The sequence below is a fragment of the Onychostruthus taczanowskii genome, unplaced genomic scaffold, assembly GCF_017590055.1.
Source record: "Onychostruthus taczanowskii isolate IOZ18803 unplaced genomic scaffold, ASM1759005v1 scaffold9, whole genome shotgun sequence".
Classification (NCBI taxonomy): domain Eukaryota; kingdom Metazoa; phylum Chordata; class Aves; order Passeriformes; family Passeridae; genus Onychostruthus; species Onychostruthus taczanowskii.
The window spans coordinates 17,087,280-17,101,423 of record NW_024506993.1 but is presented as its reverse complement, the minus strand read 5'-3'; the positions used below and the strand labels follow the sequence as shown (position 1 = coordinate 17,101,423).

Below are 14,144 nucleotides of genomic sequence, written 5' to 3'. Positions count from 1 at the left end.
TGCAGTACTCCCCAGCTAGCCCCAAGGTGGTATATGCTTTTGCATTGTTGGTTCAGCACTGAAAAAGAATGCTATAAATGGCAGTGACATCTGCCCTGACATCTCTGCACTCTTTTCAGAGGAGAGACATCCATGAGGAACTGCTGAAGAGCCAAAAGGTCTTCTCCGAGAAGCTCAACCACCTGAGCCGGCGCCTCGCTTGGATAAATGTCACCATTTATTCAAAGGTGGGCAGGAGCATAACATGAGCAGCTGAAAGGAGACCAGTGAGCCTCTGCATCTCTGCTGCTTGGCTCACATGTCACAGGTGTCATTTTCCTGGTGTTGAAGCAATGTCAATGATCTCTGGGACTGCTTTTTCCCTTGTTGTGTATCAGAGACTCCTTTCTAGGCTTAGCCCCTCTCCTGTTCCCCAGTGTCCCATAGTGATCAGCCCAGTCTGATCTGAGCTGTGCATGGTGCTGTAGGCTTTTCCTTAGGGCACTGCAGACAAAAGGGTGCAGATGAAAGGGAGATTGAGCTCTCAAGACATGTCAGAGGATGGAGGCTACTGTGAATCATTTCCCTCAGCTATGCTGTGTCAGAGGGGAGTCTCACTACTGCAGCTCTTCCTGGAATCTGTGGGATCCAAGTCAAGGTAGTTCTTGTTCAGGTGTTCTCCCCTTTTTCACTTGGTTCCCATGCAGAGAGTGTATTCCACATTTACTAATGCAGTGGCTATTTGCACAGGTTGTCCCTTTTCCCCCAAGTTCACCATTCTCCAGGATAAAAGCTCTCGTCTGCTTTCCCACAAGCAGTTCTGATTTTTTCCTGACTTCCATTGCCTTGCCCTATCTCTCTTTATGGCTTTTGTGTGTCCCAGGATGTAAACAGGGAGGGGAAGAAGAGTTCTTATGAACACATCTGGCAGAAGTGCAGTGGCTGATCCTGACTCACGAGCTCTTTGCTCATCCCCTCCTTCCCTCCCAAGCAAGATTGCAAGGCAAAAGCTCTCAAGCTGCATTAGCATAGCTTATGCTTGCCAGAAAATAATCCTTTCTTCCCAGACTGCTGTGGAAAGGCTGAGGGGTGTCACCAGGGTACACTGCAGGTATCACTGTGCTGGCCCCGCAGAAGCAATATTCATGTCTCTAGATGATCCTTTGTCATACTAAACCACGACTGCAGTGTCACCTTTCCTGATGAATCAGCGGCATCTGGCACTGAAGGTTACAGCCTTCCCTGTCTGTGCCTTGTGCTGCTGTCCTGGCCTTCATAGTGCGGAATGTGGCTGCACTGAGGAGCCTGTGCCTTCAGGGCTCCATCTCACAGTCATCTCAAGTCCTGCTCTTTCCCAGTGGGGGAATCCATCCAGCAGCTCCTGTTTCTCTGGGAATTGTGTGCGCTGGAGGATCTTATCTGTATGATCACAGCTGCTGCTGTTGGAGAAAAGGAGCCTGGTTCTGTCTAGGGGCAAAGTCCTGCTCTGTGCTGGTGTCATGGCATGGCAGAGGCTGCTCCTTCCTCGAGGGAATTAGCCACTGGTTTATTCTGGGGGATTCAAAGTTAGACAAAAGGGAGTACTACTGCTTAAAGACACTCCTAGTTTTAAAGCACATAATTCTGCCTTCAAAACATCCTGGTAGGAATTACAGCTTATTTTATTACAGCTTGTTTTATTACAACACTGTATTTATCTATCTCACTGGCTAATCACATCTTTGTATCCTCTTGGTGTAGGCTTTCTTCTAGCTTGTCAATACCTGAAATGACATTTGAGGTTATCAAGTCTTAAAGCCAAATGCAGCTTTTTCAACCTTAATGTTGTTCTGCACAGTGGCTTTTTTGTCTTGAAAGTAACACTGTGGCTGAGATGTGGGTCAGTGTTGAGAAAAAGACGTGTGTTAGTCAGTTTAGTTGATTTGTACTAGATTAGCCTAATTTACAGAATAAACCCATGAAAATCTCCCAAAGATGGTAACAACATACTTTAGAAAAGACATTAAGCAAGTGAAATGCCTTATCTGCACCTCTGATTTTAATTTTTTCTTAAATTAGAAGTGTAATCCTTCTCCATCTATTTTTATGCAAGTAGCTATTGCTTATGCTATTTCTTAGCATTGCAGGATATGAAATAATATTTCCTCTTTTTATGGCTTCAGTGGCGCCCATTTTTGTAGCTTAAAGTTATGTAGCTGACCTTAAATTTCCTGTTTTTAATTTAGGACCCTCTGATTTTTGTTTAGAGAGGCAAGAGGCTGATGTTCCTCAGGACAGTAAATCTGGTTGAATGGCTGGCACAGAACCTGAAGGGCTGTGGCTGCCTATTGCAAAGATCTGAGTTGGTGTGAGCTTTTCAGCCTGTTCCCATTTAATCCCTACAATGGACCAGCTTTCTTTCCAACGGATTTCTGGAAAGTGGTAGTGCCTGCTTTCCTTCAGCAGTGTCTTTGCAATCCAAACTCACATGTTTGTTTGCCAGGCCTGTGTGGTTGCACATGCACTGGTAAGGAGTAGTGCTTGGAGGGTCTCAAGGCTAGGTGAGACAAAACCATCACATTGGTGAGAGTCATGCTCTCTGCTGGAGGTTGGTGTAGAGATCTCTGATTGTTTCTTCCAGCTGCCACTTCTGTGGCTTTATGGACAGACCAAATAGCCCAGCTCTGGTTATTGAACTTAGAGCACTAAGATGTCTGAGCAAGATCTCCAATATGCGGATGTTTCTGAGGTCTGAGTGTGATGCTGGTGGTTGTTTCTCCCAAGAGAAGCTGTCAGCTGACTGGGAATTGTGTTCTTTCTGGGCAGGAGAAGATGCAGGATATCTACTGGCTGCTGCGAGTGTGCATCCGCACCATCGAGCACGGCGACAGGACGGGCTCGCTTTTCGCTTTCATGCCGGAATTCTACCTCAGCGTGGCTATGAACAGCTACAGCGCACTCAAAAACTACTTCAGCCCTGTCAACAGCATGGAGGAACTTCCAGGTGAGGGAATGGGGACAGCTTCCTGATTCTGGCCTGATAAGATCTAAAGCAAGCCATGTCCTTATGGTGAAGTGGTAGTTGGGCATCTTCCTTTCTGTGTCCGTTCCTGGTTGTGATGTGCTGCACCAGTGCATTATCTGAGCTGTGGGGCAGGTGGTGAGCTGTGGTCACTGTGCTCAGGTATGCCTTGTCTGAAGCTGTCACAGGGCTGGCTGCGGTGAAAATCACTGGCAACTATGGATTGTGTTTCCAAGGAGGTATCAGGAATGGGCTGGGGTGCTGTAAGATGTGATTGCTTCAGTAATTTCTCCCACAGCCTTCTGTTTTCTGGGTGGGAGAGGATGTTCCATGAGTGCAGAAATTGGGACTGCTTTTGAATTCCCCTGGGATTTGAAGATGTTCCTATGAAGATGACCACCCACTTGATGCCAAGAGTCTGTGTTTAGCTGCATTCTGTCTGTGCACATTCTGTGCTTTCCTGGCTAAATGACCTCTCTGAGCTCTTAGCAAATAGTTCTGTGCTTTCCAGAGCCCGTGAAGGTAAGAAAAGCTTCTGTTCCCACCAACAGGACATAGCTGAAGTGCTCTTGTTTGGGCAAGAGCAGACTTGAGTAGTAGCAATTTCTGCAGTACATGCAGGCTGAACATGGCTTTTCTGCAGAGACCTAGGGTGCTCTTTGTGTTGCTCAGCCTCTTCTGCACCAGACACTTCTCCCTTGCCATCCAACTCCATTGCATGGTTTTATCTTTCCCTGAATAACCATTTCAGTCTCTGCTCTTCTGGAAATGAATGTCTTCCCAGGTCTCTATTTTGACAACTGGACACACAACTAAGCTGCAGTTAGCTGTAGCAGAAATTCATTCCATGGCCTGTGCCATGCCCATGGGAGCACTGGGACCACAGGGATGCCCCTCAGGCTGTTGCCATGACCCTGCTCCCTCCTTCTCTTGCAGGCTATGAAGAGACCCTTATGCGCCTTGCTGCCATCCTGGCCAAGCATTTTGCTGACTCAAGGATTGTGGGCACAGGTGAGGCTGCATTCCTGTGCTTTTGGGGTGATAATGTCACAGGTCTGGCCAGTGCCACTACCAGTGGCTGACCAGGCTTCTGCTGGGATCTGTCTGCTGGATCTGTTCAGTGCTTATGCCTCCACATTCAAAATGAGGCTGGGTACTGTCCTTACCATGCTTATTGCAGGGTAGATACATGACCTAGGACACCCTTTTGAGAGCAGGACTCCTGTCCCAGCTACCAGCATATCCAGTCTGGGCTTACTGCTTATGCCTCCACATTCAAAATGAGGCTGGGTACTGTCCTTACCAGAGTAGATACATGACCTTATTGCAGAGTAGATACATGACTTAGGACAGCCTTTTGAGAGCAGCACTCCTGTCCCAGCTACCTGCATATCCAGTCTGGGCTTACTGCTTAGCTGCTTGAGCCTAAGCATGCTCTCCATGTCAGCAGGGACAATGTGCCTCTACATGAGGTCCATTGCCTCCCAGCCAGTGGCATTCAGGTGCTCCCTCTTGTGCTGTGTCCTTGGGTGCCTGGCCTAGTCCCTTGTCATTCCTCCCCAGACATCCGGGACTCCCTGATGCAGGCGTTGGCCAGCTACGTCTGCTACCCCCACTCGCTGCGTGCTGTAGAGAGGATCCCAGAAGAGCAGTAAGTGCTGCCCTGCCTGTTCCTGGGGAGCTGGGGCAGGGCTGGGGTGGTGGCAGGGCTGGGTGAGCGAGCGGGAGGGCTGCCAAGCACCACTGGGGGTCCACGAGTTGCCGGCAGGGGGGGTGGAGTTGATTTGGGAGCCTTCTGTCACCCTTTTACCAGTGGCTTTGCTCTGCCCCAGCTTCACGGGTCCTACTGTGTGTCCTGTTCAATCTCCTGTCCCCAAACGCTGTGGGCTGACCTGTGTCCCTGTCTGGCAGGCGGATCTCCATGATGAAGAACCTCCTGGCTCCCTATGAGCAGCGACCCTGGGCACAGACCAACTGGATCCTCGTCAGGCTGTGGCGGGTGAGCATCCTGCATCCCTGCCCCTCTCAGCCCCTGGGGCTGCTGGGACACTGAACGTTTCACTTTCCAGTAGCAGTAAAACTGTTTTTCAGCCTCTAAGATCTTTCCTTACCTCTTTTGCCAGGGCTGTGGCTTTGGGTACAGATACACACGGCTCCCACACCTGCTGAAAACCAAGCCTGAGGATGCCAGCCTCCCCAGCCTGCAGAGTGAGTGGGGCAGGGATTGGCACTCAGGGCTGTGATGGGTGCTGAAGGAGGACCAACCTTTTCTTAGCAGCTTTCTCTGTGGGCCAGGCCAGCTCTTGGGATAGTTGCCAAAGTAGGGTGTTCCTGGCCAAATATCCAGGCCTGGTATTTATAGCCTGGCCATCCCCAGCCTCTACTGGTGATTTGGGCATGCCAAATGATGAGTTACATCCATCATAAGTAGGGGTTCTGCCCTCCAAAGGAGAGGAGAGAGGCCCAGGACTGCATCCTTACCAGAGTTTTAGCCTGAGAGAAAGCTCTGCCATGTGCACAGTGAACAGCTGCTGTGGGGAAGAGCTGTCACATTTGCCAAGCAGCAGGTGCCCTGTGAGAGGGAGTGGGTGACCAGGGAGACAGGGCACTCTGTAAGTTTGCAGTCAGGGAGTGTTTTATCCTGGCATCTCTCAAAGCCTGGCAGAGCCTGTCCTGCCTTGGGCACTGCAGTTTGGTTCTCAGCAGTGTCACTGAACTGAGGGGTTTCTCAGCTCTTTTGTGGCTGAGAAAGATGTGGGGAGAAGTTGCCTTTCTTGAGCTGAAGAACATGTCCCCAGCTTTACCCTCACAGGTTCTGGGCTTGTGTGGATACATTCCTGATGCTCCTCTGCTGTGGAAAAGGCTTTGTGCCAGACTTTGTTCCTGGAGAGCTGCTCAGGAATGGGGGACAGAAGGACAGGTGGCACATGGAGGTGTATGCTGAGCCCTGTCCAGGGAGCTGCCTGTCTGTTCTAACAGCACTCTTGTTCTCTTTTCTCTCTTCTGCCATGGTGCCCAGGGGATCTCTCTGTTGCTAGTTTCCAGAGTAAGTTTGTTGTGTGACCTTCTCTTGTCTGGTGGAGTAGCTTTAGAGAGCTCCCTGCTTCCCCTCTTGTGCCTAGAGAGACCCTTCTATGTAGGCAGAGAGCTTCACAAGTGATTGTTTCCCTCAGTTCCATCCCGAGGAGAAGCCAGGGGGGCTGTGCCCATGTGTCAGTCTCTGGGGCTGCATCATGGACCTGCTCTTGCACCTGCTTTACCAGGGTTACTTCTGGGGTCAGAGCCCTGCTGGAGGGGCTCCTCTCATCCTTAGATGAGATGGAAAAACCCTGGCACACATGCAGGAGGGATCTCATGGCTGTCCCCTCACTCTCCTACTGCACCAAGGCACTGGCTGTCACCAGTCCTGTGGGGTGGTAGCTGAGCTCAGCCCATCCTGGGGAGCTCTGGGGCAGCAGCAGAGCTGCTCAGCTGTCGAGGCCTTGCTCCACACATCTGCGGCTCCACACAGTCTGAGCCTGAGCCCAGAGTGGCCCTGCTGGCTACTGGGGACTTACTCTTGGGAAGGCTGTTTTAAGGCTCGACCAAATCAATAATGGATGCTGATTTAATTGAAGAGGTACAGGGGACTCGGATGTGTCCTTGAGATGCTGCCCAGGGAAGGAGGACGAGATGACCCTCCCTCCCCTTCACACCCATCAGTCTTCACCTTGTTGCAATCTGAGCACTGGCAGAGTTAATGGGACAAACTGCTGAGCTAAGGAAATCCCTGTTTGTCTGGGTCTGCTGCTGCAGGCCAGTCTGAAGGGAGTATGGGCAAATACCTCTTTTCTGGCGCTCCAGCCTTGTCCTGCTTTTGGGATGCTTCCCTGGAAGACTGCAGGGGTGGGGGAGGTTTGCCCAGGCCGCCTCACAACGTCCATGAAACACCCAGAACACAGACTACCTGGTCTCCTCCACTGCCTCTTGCCCGTGCTCACTGGGGGCGAGCAGTGGATGCTGTCTGGCTTAGCCCAAGGGGGCAGAGGCCCAGAAAGGCCATCTGTGTCCCTGCTTGTTCCTAGAGTTATTCCTCAGCTCTGCTGACACTGTACAGCTCTCATGCAAGCAGAGCTCTGCCTCAGTTTGGCTCCTGAGAGCAGATGTGGCTGTTCAGAGCTGGGGTACTTGTGCTCAGTGGTGCTGCAGGGACTTGTTTTGCTTTCACCATGACTTGTAGGCAAGGCTGGGTGCTGTCTTGTCCTGGCATGCACAGCGGGAGCAGCAGCGGTGGCTCCATGCTGGGCCCAGCCTGGCTTGGAAAAGCCAGAGCTGCAGGGTGGCTTCAGATTGTATCACAGGGCTGCTCTGCCCCAGGCCTTCTGCCCACACACTCTTCAGGTGGAGGGAAGGTAGGTGGGACCATGAGATCATCGAGCTGAGATGTTGTGCAGCACGGGCCAAGAGTTCACTCACGTCCCCTTCCCAAGTCCAGCAGATTGCCTAAGCTGAAGAGGACTTTCAGGAGGAGATCCCACCTTAATCTGATAGCACCAAAAGCATCAGCCGGTAGTAGTTGAACTGTCCAAGCCCTTCTGATGGTGATTGCTCACCCTTAGAAATAAATCCATGGCTTATGATTCCTGATGGGAGTCATAGAATGGTTTGGATTGGAAGGAACCTTAAAGCTCATTCTTGTTCCAAGAATGAGCAGGGACACTCTCCACTTCACCAGGTTGCTCCAAACCCTGTCCAACCTGTCTCTAAACATTTCCAGGGATGGAGTGTCCATAACTTCTTGGAGCAACCTGTGCCAGGGCCTCACCCTCACAGAGTAAAGAATTTTTTCCTGATACCTAATCTAAAACTGCTGTCCCTCAGTTTTCCTGATATCTAATCTAAACCTGCTCTCTCTCAGTTTGAAGCCATTTCCCCTACCTAACCTCACCTTCTGTCTTCCACTGCTGCTGCCCTGCCTTTCTCTGCTTTACAACATTTTATTCTTCAGAAGCACTTGTGTACCAGGGTAAATTCATTTCTTGGTCCTTTTCAGTGGGGAAAAATGCATGGCCTCTCTTTCTTATTCAGGAAGGGGTTTTGCTTTTCTGTGAGCCCTGTGGGGTGTTCACCCTTACCATGTTTTTAGCAGCCCAGAGGTTTTGGTGCCGTGCAGGTGGGAACCTTCCCTGATGTGCTGGTCATGCATTAGCTGGTTTGCCAGGGCTTTGCTTTGGAGGCACACACGGATCCCAGGAGCTCTGGGCCATCCTGATGCCTCATGGATATCTCATCCCCCAGGTGCTGCCTGCTTTCCTTTGCCTCACCCTGCAGCCTCCCCTTTGCTCCTCTCTCAATGCATCTCTGAACGAGTGTTCTGACGTGGGCTCACAGATACATCTGGAGCCTTTCAAAATCTCACATTGGTGTTGGGTGGAGCTGCTTTGCTTCTGAATCTGGTCCATTTGGGGCTTTCCCCTTCTGTACTCAAGCTCTACTGTAAATGCTGCTGTGTCCAGAGACCCCCTCGGGCTGCTGGCCAAGAGGTCTCACAATTAGCCCTGTTAGAAATCCTGCTGGGTCATTAGCAAACTATAAAAGTACATAATTACCTTCCTGTGATGAAAGTACGTGACTGCTTCTTTACCATTATCCAGTACGAGCACTTATTGAAGGCTTCCACTTCCAGAGGTTTTGGTGCCGTGCAGGTGGGAACCTTCCCTGATGTGCTGGTCATGCATTAGCTGGTTTGCCAGGGCTTTGCTTTGGAGGCACACACGGATCCCAGGAGCTCTGGGCCATCCTGATGCCTCACACTCAGCCTCATGGATATTTCATCCCCCAGGTGCTGCCTGCTTTCCTTTGCCTCACCCTGCAGCCTCCCCTTTGCTCCTCTCTCAATGCATCTCTGAACGAGTGTTCTGACGTGGTCATCCCCCAGGTGCTGCCTGCTTTCCTTTGCCTTGCCCTGTAGCCTCCCCTTTCTCCTCTCTAAATGCATCTCTGAACAAGTGCGCTGACGTGGGCTCACAGATACATCTGGAGCCTTTCAAAATCTCACATTGGTGTTGGGTGGAGCTGCTTTGCTTCTGAATCTGGTCCATTTGGGGCTTTCCCCTTCTGTACTCAAGCTCTACTGTAAATGCTGCTGTGTCCAGAGACCCCCTCGGGCTGCTGGCCAAGAGGTCTCACAATTAGCCCTGTTAGAAATCCTGCTGGGTCATTAGCAAACTATAAAAGTACATAATTACCTTCCTGTGATGAAAGTACGTGACTGCTTCTTTACCATTATCCAGTACGAGCACTTATTGAAGGCTTCCACTTCGCCTGCTGTATTAATTTTTAACTGTCTCTAATAATGGGCTTCTGCTACTGTTAGACTTTCTGCCATTACTACTTCTATTAAATAATTCTGCTATATTTTTTTTCCTATAGTTGAAAAAACTTTGCATTACCATGGTCAGTCAAGGATGTTTTTTATGTCTTCTCCATCTGTTACCCCTTTTCTCCTTGCTTTTGCCTACCATCTACTATGTTTGGTTATGTTCACTTTACCTCCTATGTTTTAACTTATGTCTTTGCTTCATCATGCTCTCAGTGACCCTTTTAACCCAGGTGCTTGCTGGAGCACTGGGGTTTCTGGCTCCCTTATAATCTTCTTAAAGAACTCTGTGTTTTAATTCATTGTTTCCCCTACCTCGATTTTCTTTTCCTCTATTCTGTTTATATTTTTGCAGGGAAGTTTCTGTTGTGGAAACATCAGATGTATCTACAACCCCTTGGTTCCACACTCTGTTGCCCACATTAAATGTATTGAGGTCAAAATTTCTGGCCTTGAAAAACTGCTGATTTCTGTTCCAGTGACTGATGTTTATCTGCCATAACAAAGGCTAAGCCATGATTGAGTGGCTTTTGTATTAGGGAGGTACAAATTTTGAAGCATTGATGACTTACTAGTGCCAGGATCAAGATAGTTTCCCCATCACTGAGTATCCACAGACTCCCTGTGAAATGACAGGGGCCTGCAGTGGCACGTAAGGGAAGTGGCATTTCCCAGGAGGGCAGTGCTAACTCAGGTGGGTGGGAATGTCCCAGCAAAGGTGAACATATTGCAAATGAAGATGGACACAGCACCAGGACTGGGTTTTGGATACCAATAATAATTACCTCATCTGGGAACTTGTGCAAGGAATGAAGCTGTTTGTGCTGTATTCCGGGGCTTGTTCCTTTTGTTGGACTCAAAGACTAGCAGTGATCTTAGCATCTTTAGATTCAGAATCCTCTTGGGATCAACAAAAGCCAAGCAAATAATTGTTTCCTGATGTTAGGTTTAAAACCTTCAATAAACCTATTTACCTGTGGAGAGGTTTGACAAAAGGCACCGATTTTCAATGCTCTTATAGTCTGGCACAGTCTGCCAGCACCAAGGAAAGCATTTAAGAGCCCAGAATTGCAGAATCACACCACTCATTGAAAAAAGACTGTGAGGAAATAGTCATTGACTAAAAATCAGGATAAAGCAAGTTATGACAAGCATAGGAGCATCCTTCAAAAAACCAAAGCTGCCTTCTAATGACGTAGACTTTGTCTGGGCAGTTCATCCTGGGATTTGTCCTGACTTGCAGTGTAAAAGTAAAAGAGGCTTTGGCAGCAGACCAGCAGGACAACATGCAGAGTTCTTCCACAAGGAGTGGTGATCTCTGTCTAGAACTGCTTTGGTACTTGAAGGCTGGAAAGGGACTAATATGTCAGCAGTTTTAACAAAAAGCAGTTTTTACATGCTGAAGGGAGGCTGGGGAAAAGAAAGCAGTAAAAACTTAACCCTGTAAGAAGACCTTTCAATTCTGAATGACTGGGAGAGAAAACATGGCTAGAATTCAGCATCACCAAGTGTAGAGTGGTGGAGTAAGAGTGTGCTGTGCCCCTTTACCCATCACTGGCAGAGAAGACAAGGTATGCCCCAGCACTGACTCCTGGGCTTCTCCTCTTGTGCCTCAGGACCAGTTCCTGAGGGTTATCCTTCAACTGGCAACCTATTGTAATCTTTTAGAGAAGAGCAGCTTGATCTATGGTCAAAGGACAAATTGCACAACAGGAATTATGAGGAAAGCAAAGCAGAACAAAACCAAAACCACATTATGCCTTTGTGCAAATCTGCCACGTGCTTGTGGTTTGGATGCTGTGTGTGCTTCTGATTCCACCTCTCCAAAGAAAACCTGGGAGAGGTGTTGGGCTTCAGGGAGGTGGGGCAGAAGGGACATAGATGAGACAGTTTCAGTGGGAGAGACTGCATTGGCTGGGGCTGGTCCAGTTTAAAAGACTGTCATGAAGGTCTGGAATCACAGCTAGCTGGAGGAAGTGGCTGGAGAGGAACATCTTGCTGTCTCTACCACCAGAAGGAAGGGGTTACATAGAATAAATATTAACAAATAAAGTGAGTAGGAGCCAAGCTCCAATCCGAATTCCTTCTGCTACACACAACTGAACTGTGGAATGTTGCTCTGGGAAATGCTTAATGCTAAAGGCTTACACAGTTTCAGAGGACTCTGGGCAAGAAATCCCCAGAGGACCAGTAAATATGTGAAAAGGATGTCTGGCTTGGCCAGTCCCTGAGCCACGTGTAGCCAAAGGCTGGGAAAGTACATGTGTGTGGGAGTAGAACATCAAAGACAGTTGTTGTGATAAAATCCCTCCCAAAAATGAGCTTTTAGGCAGGATCAAAGCTGGGCCACTGGCCTGCTTGGGGTGATTATGCACTGTGAGATTCAGTGAGTGTCCTCCAAAATAACATAAGTTCATTGCACTTGCCAATGGGTATTCACAGAATAATTTGTCCTGTTTCCATTTCAGATGGCAGTCTCCTGTCATCCCTCCCTGGCTTTGCTAATCCCAGCTAGCAATCTGCCTGTAGTTATGTCTTGCTTCTTGATCCTTCTGGATGTGATGGAAGTTGTCCTGTGTTTGCTTTGCCACACTGGCCCTACGAGCAGGCTGCAACCCCAGAGAGCTTCTGCAGGCACAGTACAGCTTGTTCTTCTGGGCATGGCAGTCCTGGTGCTGCCAGGGTTTCCACCTGCTGTTTCTAATAGCTTCTAGTAGAGGAAAATGTAGTTAGATTGGGGGTTTTCCCTATAGCTGGTAAATCTGCTGGTTTCTCTTTCCAAGCCCTGAGTTTTGGGTTGTGCTCCAATGCCCTTCCCTTGTAGTACTTGTAGTTCTGTGAGCCTCTTGCTGACAATGGGTCCTTCTGCTGGTGAGAAGCATCTGTCCCATTTGTGCCCTCTTTTCCCTGCCCATCCGTGGGGGCTGCTGTCCCACACAGCTCTGACTGTGCTTCCCAGCTGCTGGGCCTGACCTCATCTGTGGTCTCAATAGTGAGGAAGTCCAGAAATGAGATGCCTCAAAACCAAGGGGATGTGTCTGTGCTTGGGCTGAACCTGGCTGGGGGGTGTGGGCAGCTCTGCCTGACACTGCTAAGGGCAGAACCAGCCTCAGCTCCATACAGAAGCCTTTCAGGAGTGGGATTTACTGGATACCTTCCTCCCCAGACACAGGCAGACAGGCATGGCCATGTGAGGCCAGGGTGGCTGTGCTGGCTCCAGGCAGCTGCTGCCACACTGGTATCAGGAGCAATTAATGCTGAGCTGACCATGTGCCTCTGCAGAGCTGAGCAAGAGGGATGCTGAACTGCAGGGCAGTGCTCCTGTGCATGTGGGCAGCAGCCAGCCCAGAGGGCTCTTCCCTGGCTAATTCAGGCTGGCATTAGAAAGAAGTGCTGGGAGGCCCAACAGGCACAATCACTGCTCAGAATAGTCCTTGTGCCAGCTCCCAGTGTCCTGCCATCTCTGCTTACTGTAAGGCACAAGCCAACATTTCCCAAGCCCAGGTCTCTCAGCCTGCCCTTGCCCCTCGCTCGTGGCTGCCCTGGGACCAGGCCACTGAAGCTGTCGCTGTCTGGTTTCAGAGCCGTGTCCCTCCACCTTGCTGCAGCGGCACATGGCAGACCTGCTCCGCAGCGACCGCGACCTGGCCCCCAGCTTCCTCAACAGTGTCCTGAACCAGCTGAACTGGGCCTTCTCCGAGTTCATTGGCATGATCCAGGAGGTGGGTGCGCACCAGGGCTGAGGGTGCAGCACTCCACGGGTGCTGTGTCCTGCACACACAGGGGCTCGAGGCACAACTCACTGGGCTGGGGGTCGCAGCCCTCCTTTTGGGAAGGGGCTCCTTTCTAAGCTGTCTCCATTGCTTGGCAGATCCAGCAGGCAGCCGAGCGCCTGGAGAGGAACTTCGTGGACAGCCGCCAGCTGAAGGTGTGTGCCACCTGCTTTGACCTGTCGGTGAGCCTGCTCAGGGTGCTGGAAATGACAGTCACGCTGGCACCGGAGATCTTCCTCGACTGGAACCGCCCGTCGTCAGAGCTGCTGCTTCGGAGGCTCGCCCAGGTACCATCTTGTGTGAAGAGGCAGCATCTGGAGGGGCACGGGGAGCCCTCTGCCCTCTCTGGATGTGTGGTGAACCAGGGGCTCCTGTTGCAAGTGCTGTAGTATTTAGAGCTGCTGCAGAATGGGTGGTGCTCCCTAAAATCTGTACATATCAACTGCACCCCTCCTTTGCAACTGCTCTGGTCAGAGCTGATTTCTACCTCTACTGTGAGGGAGGGTGACAGCTGCTTAAATCTTCCTTATGAGGGGCCAGTAAATGCTGAATTCTCCTGTGACAAGCAGTGCCATGAAATCTGGAGAGAAGGTGTGATATTTCTGGGTGAGGAGCTGTGAAGAGTGTAGCTGCTTTCACAGGGCACGCACTCCAGTGTTTGGGCAGGCATCTTGGTCCTTTATCCCTCACTCCTAGAATCTGGTACTAAATGTCTCCACTTTCCTGCCACAGTGACTGGGACAACCCCATTCCAACTCACAACACCCCTTAGGCTCCAGTAAATTTATTTCTTTTCTAAAGCATGAGCAATCCTGGAAAGCCCTGAGGACAGACTGCCCTTGTATGCTGGATTGGTGGAGAGCAGTCAGATGTACCTTAGCAGTACCACAAAGGTTCATACTTCGGGCTCAGGGCTCTGAGCAGATGAAACAGAGTGAGAGGTAGCAGGGTCTGGTACCATAATCATGAGGGAAGTGCTCAGCTGAGTGAGGAGGAAAGTGAGGGGCCCTTAGCAGTGGCTTAGGCAAGCTGG

At 50.2% G+C, this 14,144-nt stretch overlaps 1 protein-coding gene across 3 annotated transcripts in view; it reads left to right on the top strand.

The window, feature by feature from the left end:
* The window catches only part of RNF123 (ring finger protein 123), a 48,529-nt gene that overhangs the window by 20,477 nt on the left and 13,908 nt on the right, over positions 1-14,144 (top strand). For 2 of the 3 annotated variants that reach the window (XM_041425648.1, XM_041425649.1), the window contains exons 26-34: positions 120-227; positions 2,785-2,962; positions 3,917-3,991; positions 4,544-4,631; positions 4,892-4,979; positions 5,104-5,188; positions 6,000-6,026; positions 12,921-13,060; positions 13,210-13,398. In XM_041425648.1, coding sequence (XP_041281582.1) covers positions 120-227; positions 2,785-2,962; positions 3,917-3,991; positions 4,544-4,631; positions 4,892-4,979; positions 5,104-5,188; positions 6,000-6,026; positions 12,921-13,060; positions 13,210-13,398 — 978 coding nt within the window. The remainder of the gene's footprint in view (positions 1-119; positions 228-2,784; positions 2,963-3,916; positions 3,992-4,543; positions 4,632-4,891; positions 4,980-5,103; positions 5,189-5,999; positions 6,027-12,920; positions 13,061-13,209; positions 13,399-14,144) is intronic. The other variant, XM_041425650.1, reaches the window with a different exon arrangement.